Here is a 15,399-nt window from a genome sequence, read left to right as displayed (position 1 = left end):
TGACGACATAAAAATTTATTAGAGATGGGTGAGTGAGTGCGGGAGAGAAAACAAAATAAATGGAGGAAGCCTTCCAAGTAATTCAGGCAGACAAGTGCAGTTACATAGCACTGACAATCACTACCTGCAACATAAACCCAAAGCACCTCTTATTTAAGCTGTCAATACCCTGCCCGCAGCTTTTCTCTGCTAATCAAGTTTCAGGACAACTTTCTGTAGGAATAATTGTGTTCCAGTCCTCGCTTCTTCTGCCGCCATTATCTGCCAGGAGATTTCCTGTTATACTGCCTGCAGCTCAGGACCGCAGCGATGTCGAAGATTACGCTTCTCATCAGCAAGGTAAATATTTGCTTTAAGTGCTATCACACGCATTGTGAGTCGATGTCTTAGTGCTGTTCAGTCAGAGTTTGTGTACTGCTGTCTGTTTAGTTTCTCTCTTGCATGTCTGCATTTTAATCAAATCAACTCATATACACACAAGAAAATACACAAGAAAAAATGTGAGATGATACACAGAGAAGAGAAAGAAGTCAACTGTAAGACTTGGACAAACCTGTGGAGGAAGAAGAGACAGTGTGGTAGTTTGAGTTGAAGCTTGAATTGAGGTTGATGTTCATGGGCGTGTTGAGGTTGGGCTCGGAGTTGCCGCTGCAAAGCATTGTGGGGGTGTTGGGTGTACAGGATGGGGAGCTGGGGACTGACAGGCCTCGAACGTCTGGATGCGGAGATGAGCCTGAAGGTACAGAAGAAACAACAAACACAGATAATCTATGAAAGTAAGCGACCTCTGTGTTCAAAGGAGCCAATCCAATGCTTTCATAACCGGGACTGTGCATCTCTCAGCAGTCTGAGCTGATAATTAGCAAATAGAGGAGAGTGGATGTTTTGTTGCATCTCTCTCACTGTCTCAGCCTGCTGTCACTCTCTCTCTCATACACACACACACACACTCATACACACATGTTAAATCTTTTCTATCACTAAGCAGATGACTTGTGAGTCAACAGTGTGTGTGTGGGTGTGTGTGAGTGAGTCAAGAGCCTGTGAGTTGGTGTAGTTTTGTCAGAGACCCCACCACCAGACACACACACACTCACACACATCCTCCTCTTCCTTCATGAGCCCATGATCCCTCTGGGTAGGGTGCAAAATACTTCCACAGTCTATCTGTTGTCTGTCCTGTATGATCCGCACCCCATAACCACCGGCTCTGGCATCGCTTCTCATATTGGCAGCTCATCTCTCCTCACAGACAAGAATACCGACCCCGATTCCACAGACAAATTCTGATCTAGTTGGCCTGGCAGGCACACAGCATTGTTGTTTACACATTGTCCTTCAACTGACCATGGCAGAAATATTGCTACACTGTCAGGCAGGCCACTTAACTTGGCACCACAATCCTTCCATGTGTCAAATGATCTAATATTGGGAGTTTACATCCCATCCAACAATTTGCTTATCCACGTTTTCCTACAATTACAGTGTGGAGTGGAGAAAGAGCTAAAAATAAAAAAAAAGAACCACAGATGGTGAGAAAATGCAGAAAAAATTAAAAACTCTTGGTTTAAAAAGAAAAAAGATGCATTTATGTGGTCTGTTGTTAGCACAAACATGTATACAGTTTGTTGCATAACTATAGCTACGTGCTCCAATCCACTGCTCTGAACTCTGATGCCCTTACCTCGGACCACTCCAACCACTGCAGTCTCAGTTTCAGCCTACGTAAACAAACCATAGTAGCTTTTCGGTCATGCAACAATCAGTTTGCTGCTAAAAAGTTAAGAAATGTAGCAAAGTCTGCAAGAACACAAGACTTGTGGTAACCCATGCAAAAGCCTTTCCATAATTCGTGGGCTTTTAAGGTTAGCGCCACTTTACAAAGACAGACTTTTCACAGAGTCATCTATCTATTTATTATTTGTATTATCATGTTTTAGAGTGGATACAGAGGCATGTTTGCTTACAGTAGCATTTATGCACCCGTCCATTACCAACTTAATATGATCTATGCAGCAGCCCGGCTGTTGTTTTGGTCAACTCTAATAAGAAAGAATGGATAACCTTCATGTCTATTCTTGTACCCTTTCATCAAGGAGACCTTTCATCTTCTCTTGTATCATGAAGTTACTGCTAGCTATGCCACCAGGAATGACAGTATGAATGTGTTTAGCTAAGAAGGCAGTGCAGGAGGCTTATTTGGAGGCTTTCAACACATGCTTATCAAATATAGAGAACTCTGCCACAGTCCAACAGGATGTTTATTTTTCTGTTTGTGTCTGAAAGAAGTTCAGCATTTGAAATGCTTACTTTTTAAGCTGATATGACAAACCTGACAGCAAACAGCTGCTAATTCACACATCCAATGGATAGAGTGCTCCACAAGCATTTGTTTTAAGTCATGTTTGTGTCCACTTGATGAATGTATATCCAAGATTTACTTTTCTTTTAGCTCTGAGGGAAATCTGAGTCAAGCTCTTTAGCACGTGAAAGCTCCACTATGTTCAAAAGCTAGGTGCTAATTGTGTCTGTAGAGTTTTTGAAAACAGCCATTAAATGCTCTGTAGAGCTAAAGGCAGCTGCAGAGTCAGGTGTTAATTCTCTTCCGGTTTATCCTTAAAAATTACTCTTTTCACACACATGTACTCATTAGATCAATTGTTAATATAAAAAATATTGATCATAGCAGCTTTAAAATTGAGCACTATGCAGAAACAAACACGTAAACCCACGACAGCACACCTGGAATGAGAAACACAGGATGACTGCAGGCCATTATTGATCCTAAATCTCTCGCGGGAAATTATAAAATCTTGGTTTTCAAGATAACACGGACAAAATGACCACGTGAGAGCAACAGACTCTCATCTGTTCCACTTCACAGGCTTGATGACACCCAGCCATGACAAACTGTCACTTGCCTCACTGGTTAGATGTTTCCATGGCAACCTGTGGCGTGCAGCTCCAGTGAGTGGGTGAGCAGAGACATCACAAATGTACTCCCCACAGCTGGAGTGGGTAATGACTTGAAGAAAGCTCATACCCCAAAAGATTCAGGAGGGTGGGTGGTTGGGGTGAGAAAATGCATGAAGAAAAGAGGAAGGACTGATATGATTGGAGGACCAGAGTTAAGAGAACAAGCTGTGGGTGGAAAACCCAGCATCTCAAACCTCTGTGCAATTACAATTTAATAATGCATATGGAGGGCATCATAAGGAGCGATCACGGCCCCCCTCTTGATACATAATGCTGGCTGCTGGGAGCCCACGCAAGACAGAAATAACATCCTCAGCCCTGGCCTGACTGATAAAAGAGAAGAGAGGAAAGACTGTAATCCAGGAATAAATCAAATTCTTATAAATCAATGCATTTTGATCATGTCTGTCTTCAGACTACTTTTCCTCTGATTATAGATTTCCTGTAAAAAAAACATTATCATTATCATTATCAACTTAGCCTGAAGACAACACTGTGGTGGAGGAAGACTGTGTTCAAAGAATTAAGATGAATGGTTTTATCTGTAAACAAATCAAAAGCACTCACATTTTTGCTTGCTGCACTCTGCAGTATTTCACAGTCACATCATAATGCACTAATGCTGGACCTCCATCTTATGAAAAATAGAGAATACAACATCCCTTAAGTGCAGGACTTTTAAAACTGAGCAAGTCGTACTAAATATTTCAAACTTCAATCGGATTTGCACAAAATGTGGTGAACTTTTGTACTTCTTCGGCGAAGATGAGTTCTGTATGTCAAATGCTCTCGAAAATATATCAGACATCGGTTTTTTTTTTCATCTCCACTCTTTTTGAAATCTCCATACATAGGTGAAAAATGCTACAACACACTTCCACATCCACGCAGAATATGTCCAGAGCAAGATAACTATGAAATGATCTTCCCTGCAAGACAGACAAACCTTCTTCGAAAACTATGTATCTGCACATCCAAAGCATATCTTCAGTATGTGACCATCACCATAGCATTCGCTTGGTTTTGCTTTCAAAATCAACAGAACCCAGAGATTCTTCTGTACTGGGAAAGTATTCCAAATCATAGAGCCACCTGAACCTGTTAGCCATTATTATGTTCTTATTCTGCTGATTTTGAGTCATACAGTCCTAAACTGTTCATGCAGTTCCACATCCAAGAAACCAGAATCTCACCACATGATTAACTTTAGGGTACCTTCAGGTAATGCTGCTTTATCATCATGTGAAATCTACAAGAATCAAACGAAGCACACAGAAATTCTATTCAACTGAAGACACAAAGTTAACATTCATATGCGAACTCTGGGGGCAGAATGTAAATTCCTGAGAGATAAATGAGTTGATAAAAAGTCAGAGAACAGCCTGGACAGCAAAGGAGAAGAAAACTATTTCATGACATGGCTGAGTGGGAATTCAGCCTCTAAAGGTCATTCAAAGATCAAAGACTGCTTTAATTTCTGAATGGAAAGTTTACATCCCGAAAAGATTTGTGGGAAGCATAATCAACTTTCTTCAACTGGGGAAAAATAAAAAAATAAAAAATTGAACTAACGCTAAAACTAACGCTAATAAGGACCAGTTGATCTGTGTAGGCACATGTTCTGTATGCTTGGAGGAAATCTGGCATCGCTTCACTTTAACTAGACACATCCATTGCTGATGCAAACAGTATAACTGAAATCTAATGAAACAAATTTGTCTTAGTTTGGCTCTTTGGCTTGGAATTGTGGCTTTCTTTTAATAGTCTTAAAAATATGTGGAAAATCAAATTTGAAGCTGTACAGGAATAAGAAGGCATTAAAACTGAATGAAAGTAAACAATTATGTTTGAGTATTTGATGTTTTCTGGGGGAATCATCACAGGGTCCCATATTGTAAAAAGTTTCCTTTTCTCCTCCTCTGTTGCCATTTTAAAATCATGTTCCTAAAAATCCAGCTTTGCATCCCCAAATTGATGTTAGATCATAAACAAATTTTACACAAAGATCAAGTGAACAAACCTAAAATCCTGAGTTGTGTGATGGCACCATGCAGACCGAAGAACATCCAGAGCGGCCTGGAGTTATCAACACACAGCTGCATCCCTGCACTGACGCCGTTATGGCTCATCATGACCTCCCCTTCTGCGTTCACTACGAAGCCCAAGATGTCTCCGCTGTGGAGTGACACTGCCACACGATACACGGCCCAGAATTCCTTACGGTCAACCAGGGACTCTGGGTTGGATGGGAGGTCGCTGGTCCTCAGGGTGGCCGGGTCACATGATGTCACACCGTAAGAAAGCGAGCCGGGCCGTGTGGCACCCGCCTTCACTTTCACAAACACAGTCTCTGAGCAGCGCATCGGCCGACTGGTGAACACCAGGGTCCTCTCGTCACTACGGTGGTCCGGCCTTCCCACCGTGTGCTTATCCAGCACGGTAACATGGATGCCGTGCACCGGGTGGAAGTGCAGGTCGGTGTCCAAATGGCTGGGCAGCAGCGAGCACTGCTGTGAGTTCTGAGAGTTTTGGGGCACATGGTAGGAGGTGGAGCTTAGAGGTTGCAGTCGTTCCTCTTCCTCATCATCTTCTTCCAGATGAGCTTCCTGCTGCTGCAGGCTCAGGTCACACAGGCTGATGGAGAGGCGAGGGTCTTCACCGTTACGCTGAATGGAGGTCCGGTGGGCGGCAGCAAAAGAACGAGGACGCAGGCTGTCCACAGGGAGCATCTCACTGTCTGTGGGACAGACAAACAAGGACAAACAACACAGTGATGTTACATAATCACTTGTGTATTATCACTTTTTTTTTTACTGATTTTTATTTGATTACATCAAAACATCTGACTGTGACTAATACAGTCACATTAACAGTCTTTGCAAGTGGGAAAAAGGTATCCAGACAAAACCAAATTGGATTTATGTGCCCACTTAGTATTTTGCATATTTCCATGTACAACACTGGTTTGTTTTACATTCACTGTCTGTGGGCTGTTCATTTATCATACCTGTCAGAATAAACAAATGGTGGCTTTCGGCTTCTCTACTTTATAACACATTAATTCTAATGCACTCTTTGCACTGAGGCTCGAAGTTCTACAATATGAACCAATACATCAGTGTTTACATGTTTAGAAACGTATCAGGGCTTTAAGTGGGGGGCATAATGTAGCTGCAGGCCAGTGGCTACATCACAGTAAAAGAGACATAACAGCTTTATGTAACATTGAAGAGATAAAACTGAGAGACAGTAAAGCTCAGCCGTGTTTGAGCCTCCCACTCTGTCCTTTAGCTTGCAGTCTTGTGATAATAAGCCACATTATCTTGCTCATCTTATTTTTATTTTCACTCTTAAGTCTTCTTGTTATCAATGAAAAAGTGCATTTTTAAAGGACTTCTCTTTAACAAAAGTAGTTTACCTTCAGTCTTTGTCAAGGACTGAAAGTGAATGTATAGTGGGTTTCAAATAGCTTCAGTGAGTCTCCAGAAGTCCTAGGTGTTTACATAACAAACAGTCTAATGTACTGAATTCTACCTCTGTACACTGTAACATTTTTAGTAATGCGACACCTGAACCATCTGGATGCTAAAAGCAGCTTATTTTCCAATCATTGAAAAGGCATCCTAAAACCTGTATCACATGTCTCTCCATGCTGCCTAGCCCGATCACAAATAGCCTTTAGTATGCTAATTCTGCTCACAGTAAAATAGAAGCCACATGGGAACATCGTTTCAAAAAAGAAAACAGAAAGAGCGTGTGTCTTTCCATACGCACAGTTGGTACAAACGGATCCGCATCGCGGCACGCTTAGGGACACACTGCCAAATTTAACACGGCCCTCTAACATGGGCTAAAATTAGCCTGATTGGACATTTGAGGAGAGCGAGGAGGGACAGGCCGAGGGATGAGTGACATGATGGCTGAGCTGCGTGGCTCTTAGGCCTCGATCTGCTCTGGGCTTCCCCTGTGAGAAATGGATGGAGTGAGAGAGTGCGGCGGAGGAGGAGAGGATGAAAAATAGGGCGGGGTGGACACTTGAAAGAAAGGGCATACCTCACCAGCTCCTCTTTATCACACAACGACAGCACATCTCCGGCCAGCCGCTGATAAACTGCTTGAACTTAATTACTTCCTCAGTCAAGAGTGTCCACGGCCAAGGATGAGGTTCTTATTATTAGCAGCCTTATCATCTTCAAGGCAAAGTTTGAGATACATGAGATAATTTCTATTCTTGCTATTACGGCTTCCTGCCGTTCACAGTTTGCGGTTTTGAGAGCGACGCAACAGTCAAAACAAGCTGTGAGCAGAATAACAACATCACAAGGAAGTTTCTACCCATTGTGAAAAACAAGACATACAAAAGATAAAAGAAGATGAAACAATGACAGATAAGGATGTGCGCCAAATAAATATGTATGACCTGTTCTTGGGTTTAGTCTCAATGGAGTCACGGATAGAATTTCACACATTAAACACCTGACAAATATGAAAAGCATCCAGTCAGTCAAACAGTGAGATTCCCGAGCTTAAAACACAATACACTATTTATCCTGTCCCCTGTCCTATGATTAACATGTGTTTATTTGTGTACAACCGCATTCACAGAATGGTTGCATGCACAGGGGCAAAGAAGTCAAACACACACACACACACACACACACACACACACACGTAGCAGTGAAAAGTCCCCGTTCGACTACATTTTCTGCATCATTCACAACAGGCAGTTCTGTACTTGCAGTTGGGTGCATGTGCGTGGACAGACTGAGTTGAAGAAAAAAAAAACAACAACAACAACAAAAAAAGGAAATTACAATTAGTTTTTAGCTATAACGCATGGCATGTGATAAACCAGCTCACAAGCAAACGCATACACTACATTGACATAAGTATTGGGACATGCCTCTGTATTATTAAATTCAAGTTTGCTATGGGGCTGTTTTGCAGGGATTGTCCCTTGGCCCTTTACCGCTAATGAAGTGAAACCAAAATGCTTCAGAATACCAAGAAATTTTGGACAATGCTTTGCTTTGTGGCAGCAGTTTTGGGAAGATCCTTTTCTATTCCAGCATGACTGTGCCCCAGTGCACAAAGCAAACTGGCCCACACAGACCCCGGACCTCAACCCCATCAAAACACTCCAAAATCTTGTGGAAAGCCTTCCCAGAAGAGTGGAAGCTGTTATAGTTGTAAAGCTGTCAATGTATATAGAATGTGATGTCATCTGTAATTTCCCAGTTATGGGACTAATAAAGGATTATCTTATTTTAAAGTCCCTGTTGGTGTAATGGTCAGGAGTCCCAATACTTTTGTCTATATTTAGAGTAAGTTGAATCATTTATCTAAATATCACAAGGTTGCCACAGTAGCTGAAATTCAAACTTTGATACCACATTAGTATAAAACCTTTTGATTCTTAACAGATAAATGGTTGAAATGCTCAGCAATGATTAATGAGTACAAATGGGTGAAATATCCAGCTACGCCACTTGGCATACTTGCATGTTGTTGTATGAATGGACACTTAAAAAGGGTCATTTGACCTTGGAGGTGGAAGATGAACAATTATGTGAAAACAGCTGATGCACATGCTTTATCCTGTCTACTGTGTGTGCCAAACCCTGTGTGTGCAGTTCAACCACACCCCTAGCCATGTTTGTACAGACACACACCTGCAGCACATGAGGTACGGTCGAGTTACGGGGCATAAATGTAGCAATGTCATGTACACCAAGTTACATGGAAAAAGTTTTGAAGACAGGCTTCAAAAAACGGCATTTTGTATTTAAATTTTCGGATTTGAATACTTAAGGAACACTGGGAAGCTACAGAGTGATATAAAACCCTCAAGGACACACACAAAAAAAAAAATAATGGACTCACTCTTTAATCAAACCAACCTTAACAATGACAGCTTTAATGTATGAATTGTGTTGTCACAATATCCACTTTTACATCGCCAAATAATTCAATCCTATCTGGTCTATTACACTACATTTAAATTCACGACTGGTGAAGGGGAACTTGATTTCATCTGATGGGGCTGGAGAGTTGTTCCAACAGCAGACACGCAACAGAAATTTGTTTGTATGGCTGGGCTGTAAACACTGTTTCTTTTTACAGTTGATAAGGAGCCAACTATTCCTCTCAGACTGCTCACTCATTAAAATGTCAGTTACACACCGACAGGTGCAGTCTTGTCTCTTGTCTTTCTGAGCTATATTAGAAGAATTAAACATAGCACCCATTGAAAATTCCCAGCCGCTTAGCATAACATAAAATTTGGCTGCATTACCACAGTTTACAACAGCATGTCTTCAGCATAATGTTGCTTATATTCTCCCCTGAAACTTTGAAAGTTCAAGTCCTTGAAGTTTTTTGAATAGTGAGGCAAAGTCTGAATTGCTTTTTTTTGGCACGAACACAATGCGGACGTGATTAAGTTTATGGCTGAAATCGTCGCAGAGCTCCAGGTACTTAATCACAGGAGAAAAGCTCTATTTAAACAGAGGAGCACATACCAGACTGACACTGTTCTCCAGGGTCAATGGCTGACCTCTTGTCTTTGGCTTATTAAACACTGTAGCCGTGAGAAACCAGACTTGTTCAACTCTTGCTTAATATCCTGGAGGAATTTCTTGGCTTCGTGGAGGTACAAACAGGGCGACACCAAAACATACACCTGCACAAAATACCTCCACCTGTTTACCCACTCAAACAAGTTGCAACCTTGAAACTCAATGTGTGCTCTGGAAAAACCAGTTCCTGAAATGTGGATGGAGGAGGAGGATAGAAGGAGGAAGTCTAGGATGTGGCTTAAAAACTGGCATCATGCTTCACTGCGCAAGCCAGAATGACAACTAACGTACTGCGGTCAAAAAGCCGTTAAAAGATAAAGTGCTGCTAAAACAAACAGCCTCGCTGCACCTCATCTTGAAAAGCTTTCTCAGAGATGCTTGCATGTATTACAGTACACTACTAAGCTTTGTTTTATTCTAAGTTGCTGCAGTTGATTTGAAGATTTTTCTGTTACCAATTCCTTTTTTAGTCTTGAAGAGCTCTCAGGCAGACAATGGCATGGCGCTAGGTAGACGAGGGAGGGTTCAGTTTATTCCTTGGCCTGGTCGAACAGGATTATGGTGCTTTTGGGGGTTTAGTGAAGCCACAACCTCTATACAAGGTCAGCTGCGGCAGTTGTGTGCGTGCGTGTATGTGTGTGTTTGGGGATTTGCCCTAAGCATACATGCCTGAAGGATTGGAGGGGGGGGCGATCCAGGGCTCTGTCCAGAATGAGTGAGTGAAGTCATCCGTCATGAGAAAAAAGATTGAGTCGGGGGCAGGAGGGGGTTGTGCGTCACTCTCAAAAAGGAGAGGGAAGAGCTTTCGCTTACCAGAAAAAACCACAAAAAATCTGTGTTGATGAGCTTTTAAGGAGGGGTATCCTGGTCAGGATAATGGCACAGCTGTATGAGTGTGAAGTGGGAGGGGCTTAAAGTCAAGTGAGAGCTGTGATACATGGGACAAGCACAACACTTTGATTATCTGAGATACTATGTGCAATAGGAGCCACATATGTCGCGTTTCTAACAGATCAAGTCGAGTCTCTGGTTTAGGGCCAGATGTTTCTGAGGTTTGGATCGTGATCGTGGAAAGAAAATGGGACATAGGAGGTGACAAATAGCAGCGCTGAAAACGGCGCTCAGCAATTCTTGGATGTCACGAGGGCAAAGAGTATCCAAGGGGATATCCACTTAGGAAGTGTCTGTAAAACAGCATGCACTTTCACACAACCCTGCTTTGAGGAGCACTTGTTTTGAGTGTCTTAAAAGTGTAAGAGTGTCCATTGGTTAATGAGGTGTCTTTCAACCTGATTTTAAACACATTTCGCTAGTTACAGATTCTCTCGTAGTTTTGGTATTAGGAGAACCTTTAAGAAAACTACACAGACGGACACATTTGCACACTAATATACACACAAAAGACACAGTACACATTCACATTTTCACTGGGATCAGACTCTGTTCATCTGAAAATGATTAGCCTCCTCTCTGAAGGCTTCCCCCTGTACAGCCCGGATCCCAGGATCCAAAACTGACAGGCTCCATTATGATTTCTATTTTGATTTCTCCGCAAATCTGTTCGAGTCCATCTGGGCCGATTAAATCCCAACTGAGGCACAATAGCCTGTCCAGCGGCATTTATTTTGGTTCAACAAATCAAATAAATTCCAAGCTCTGAGATCACTTGAAACAGAGCTCTTATAAATACATAGTCCCTAATCCTGATGTGTACGTGCTGGCAGATGTTAGGCCAAGGGACAGCCCTCAAATATTTTAGTTTACAACAGACCTCTCCTTTCATTGCAACCAACTGTCAACCAACTGAATGACTTTAATTCAGTTACAATAAGGGTCCAAAAGAGAAATAAAGGAAAAGTCTTGATGTTCTAACAATATAACAGTCAAGTGTGTCCATGGCATATCAACTACAACATTTGCAAAGCCCCTGCAGTTGCCAGGGTTATGTGGAAAGACCGTGAGCTCATCTGATTTCCACATCATGTCAACATGATACGCTCGCTTTTTATGCGGGCTTTAGACAAAGTTTGTTTCTTTTAGCCCGCATGCTAAATAAAATACCATGATGAAGATAATTTGCCCTACAGCATTTCACCGAGTGTGTGAATCTCTCAGTGTAATTTCTTGGCGTCCTGCTCTTCTCTTGACTAACACCAGCCTCAGAGGCACCATTACCATGGTTTCCTTCGTCCAGTATTTCTGTCTTGTTGATTGCAGCCAGTGTACTGCAGATTTTTTTAAAGGCTTATTATCCTCGGAAAGGTGAACTACTATTATCAGTAATTGTGAATGTTTCAACCTCTCTTCTCTTTCTCTTCCTTTTTTAATGACTGTATTACATGTTCACAAGCCTTGGCAGCTCCCAACCTGATGCCTTGCCTCTGAAATGTGTTTATCTTTATATCTTTTAAATATTTCTTCATGTTGTAGCTTTGTATCACAGTGAGAGTCTGTAAATTAAAACACATCACAGATTGGCTATTCTTGGCTATGGAATTTAGGCTGTCTATTATCTGCATCCCATTTTCACACCACAAACTACACTCTGATCATCATAGTGCATTGTTTGGCAGTTAATGAACTCATGTGCTATAATTGTATACCCATATTACCAGGATAAAGTGCCAACTGGGCAGCTGCAGATGCCAATCGAAGTGAAGCTACTACCAACAATCCACAATTTCAATCCAAAAACATCACAACAAGCAATTAAAACATTGCAATTAACTGCAACGCAACTGCGTTGCAGAAGTACGTCATTTCCCTTAGCACCACACTCAAAAATCCAAGAATTCTGGTATTTTAAGTATACTTGAATTTGTCATTTTTACTTAATGAATGAAGAAGTAGTGTAGACATAAACAAGGTCAGATTGAGCTCATAAAGCTGGCATGTCAATGCTGCCCTTGGGAAGGGACTGAGGACTGGCTGATTGCCAAGGAGCATAGCTGCTGCTTCAGCTTTGAACATGGTGGAAAAGCTCAGACAGACAATGTAACGTTTTAGAAATGGACAAGGTTACCACAGACATGGACCACAATCATCTGAAGCCTTAAGATTTTTACCCAAAAAAGGTATCAGCGTGGCCCTTACTGGTCCTTTTGACCTGGACTTATGTTCCAGACTTCAGTAATTTCCAAAAGAGGAGAACTTGGGAGCTCAGTCTCACAAAATCTTAATGTGACTGTAATCACGTTTAAGTGTCCAGTCTCCTGAAAAAGGAGCACTTTTCATATGATTTATTGCTGTGATCAGCATACAGACTAAGGAAAGAGAGGACAAAAGGGGGAAAAAGAGCAACAGGCTGTAGTATGATTCATGATTTTAGTCTAAATTTTCCAAAAGAATTCAACTCAAGGACATTACTAAACGTTTATAATATGAGGACATTTAGCATTTCTCTTTGCCTTTCCCCCTCACTGTCTGCTGTGTGCCTTTGGCTGGAAATTGACTTTTGATTGATGACTTTGCATGTTGTTATTATCATCCTGAATTCCCACCTTATTGTTTTTGGAGGATTTGGCTGTAAGCATCAGACGAGAAATCAAACGTATTAGTACAGCATCCATTTGTAGTACTTCAGGGTAATCAGAGCCTTCATGCATTTCACTTGTACTCTTCAATCATAATGAACAAAAGAGTTTAGTGCTGCTCCGTTATGAAGCCCTGTGGAAACAGGTACGAATATATAACTGAATTTAAAGTTCAACTTGTATTGGATGTTTTACAGTCTACATTTTGTTCTTCATCCTGTCACACAAGGCCTTTTTTATCTGCACTGTTACATGCTGACCCTACACTGCATATCTGGCCACACATGGCAGACTGCACCTATGTGACCTCAATATATATTTAAAACTACCTTATCCACAAATCAAAACCCTGTGAAACCCTGTGAAACACATAATCTGTGTTGACAAGCGAAACAATAAGTGAGATCTGTAGCAAGTGAGCGTGAGCGCTAGGTGCACCGACTGAGCACAGACAAAAATAGACACAAAGAAAGGAAAGTACAGCACAATCAGGTTGAAACAACCAAACATGTTTGCGCAGCACAGTGGTTTTCAGCATTTCCACGCTATCTCTTCATCTGCTGACAAAACAGGTATGAGTCACAGGTACTCGGAGCTCTTTAACTGCTAAGAGGCAGTTTCATTTACATGGTAGCAATAATTTTAAATTATTTTACATGCAGTGGTGAAATATTGCAAATGTGCATCAAATAATTTAGAAGAAAGTCTATGGCCTGTGAAGCTTTATATAAACACTTTGAGCTAAATGCTAATGCTGTCATGGTATCATATGCTCGCAATGACAAAAGCTGACATGCTGATGGTTTTGCACAGGTTAGAGGTAAAACAATAAGGGGATTAAATGATTAATTGTTCAACAGAAAAATATCTATTTTGATGATTTATTAATTGTTTCAATTATTCTTCATCTAAAATGCCAAATTGTTCCATTATTTCTCTATATATTCCCAAGTTCAAGCTTCTACATAGTGAGATTTTGCAGTTTTTCCTTCATCCTTTCTGTGGTAAACTGAAAATGTCGGTGAATTTGTGGACAAGTTCAGAGAAAACAATTTGATGACATCACTTTAGGTTTAAGGAAATTGTGATGGGCATTTTTCACTAATTACTGATATTTTATACACCAAACAATGAACTGAGAAATGGATAAAACAATCAACAGATTGACTGATATTGAAGATTGTTACTTCATTATAAGGAAATGTTTGCAATATATTTCATGGAAATCCAGCTAATAGTTTTCCTTATTTATTTACTTTTATTTATTTCTCTGATTCACTGCTTTGCTGTCGCTAATGTCGCTCCCTCTCTTCATTCACTGTCTAGCTTGCTGGAACACTGCTGCTCTTTCTAGCAGAGGAAAAGGGGCCAACTCACAACCCAATCCTATGCACAGTCCACGAAAGTGAAAAATGATTCTAATCTGCTCCAAATTTCACTGGGTTCTTCTTGGCCCATGCTACACCCTTCCACTACATACCATGAAAATGGGTCCGGTAGTTTTCCAGCAATCCAGCAGACAAACAAACAAACCGAACTGAAAACATAACCTCCTTGGTGGAGGTGAAAATTTGCATGCAAACTGTATTCACAAACAACAGGTCCTGCAGCTTCTGTTAAAGCTGTTCCGTCTGTCCTCTGTGGTGGAAACACAAGTCGTGTCGCAGTGTTAGTTAGTATTAAAAGCATACCGCTGTAGGTTTTCCCCTCCATGATGCTCTACAGGCCAAATGCATCGCAATACCGTGTACAGAGATGATTGATGTCAACACTCACCTCTTAATCACCTGAGAGGCATACAGCCTCTTGACAGTCTGGCAGCCATTTTGGATTCTTCTCTAATGACTAGAGAGACAGGTTGCAGATGATGTTAGCTGACGCCGGTCTCACGGATCACTACCATTCTGTCAGTGATTAAGTGATTCATCTACCTCTAGTAAACAAACCCCCAGTAGAGCATCTTGCATCCATCACAAGATGCCTTTGACTCGCTCTGCTTATCTAACTTGGAAGGAATCCATCATACCTGTACAAAACGGTGGATGCTGTGTGGTCTCTTGGGAGTCGTCCCATAAACAAACACATTCTGTTAAGACTGCAGCCACACGTTACTTTTTTGACTGTGGAAAGGTATAGCGTTCCCATATGTGTTCCGCTTCGGGGAAATGAAACTGAAAACAGCACTTGCAAGCTATTTGTGACCTGATTTCTGGAGCTCACATCAACAAACCTGACAAAACTCAAATGCTGAAAAGTTAACTGCTAAAAAGCATAAAACTAGCCTCTCAAACTTAAAACTTTTAAAATGAGGA

General features: G+C 41.4%; 1 protein-coding gene across 1 annotated transcript in view; it reads right to left on the bottom strand.

Annotated features, from left to right (window-relative positions):
• LOC124066055 (E3 ubiquitin-protein ligase NEURL1-like) overlaps positions 1-15,399 on the bottom strand; it is a 29,504-nt gene that overhangs the window by 3,682 nt on the left and 10,423 nt on the right. Inside the window, exons 4-5 of the mRNA XM_046402122.1 lie at positions 4,997-5,713; positions 554-733 (exon numbers count right to left, since the gene is read on the bottom strand). Coding sequence (XP_046258078.1) covers positions 554-733; positions 4,997-5,713 — 897 coding nt within the window. The remainder of the gene's footprint in view (positions 1-553; positions 734-4,996; positions 5,714-15,399) is intronic.

Source organism: Scatophagus argus, chromosome 10 (assembly GCF_020382885.2).
Source record: "Scatophagus argus isolate fScaArg1 chromosome 10, fScaArg1.pri, whole genome shotgun sequence".
In the NCBI taxonomy this organism is placed as follows: Eukaryota; Metazoa; Chordata; class Actinopteri; family Scatophagidae; genus Scatophagus; species Scatophagus argus.
Note: the sequence above shows the minus strand (reverse complement) of the source record. Positions and strands in the feature narration are given on the sequence as shown.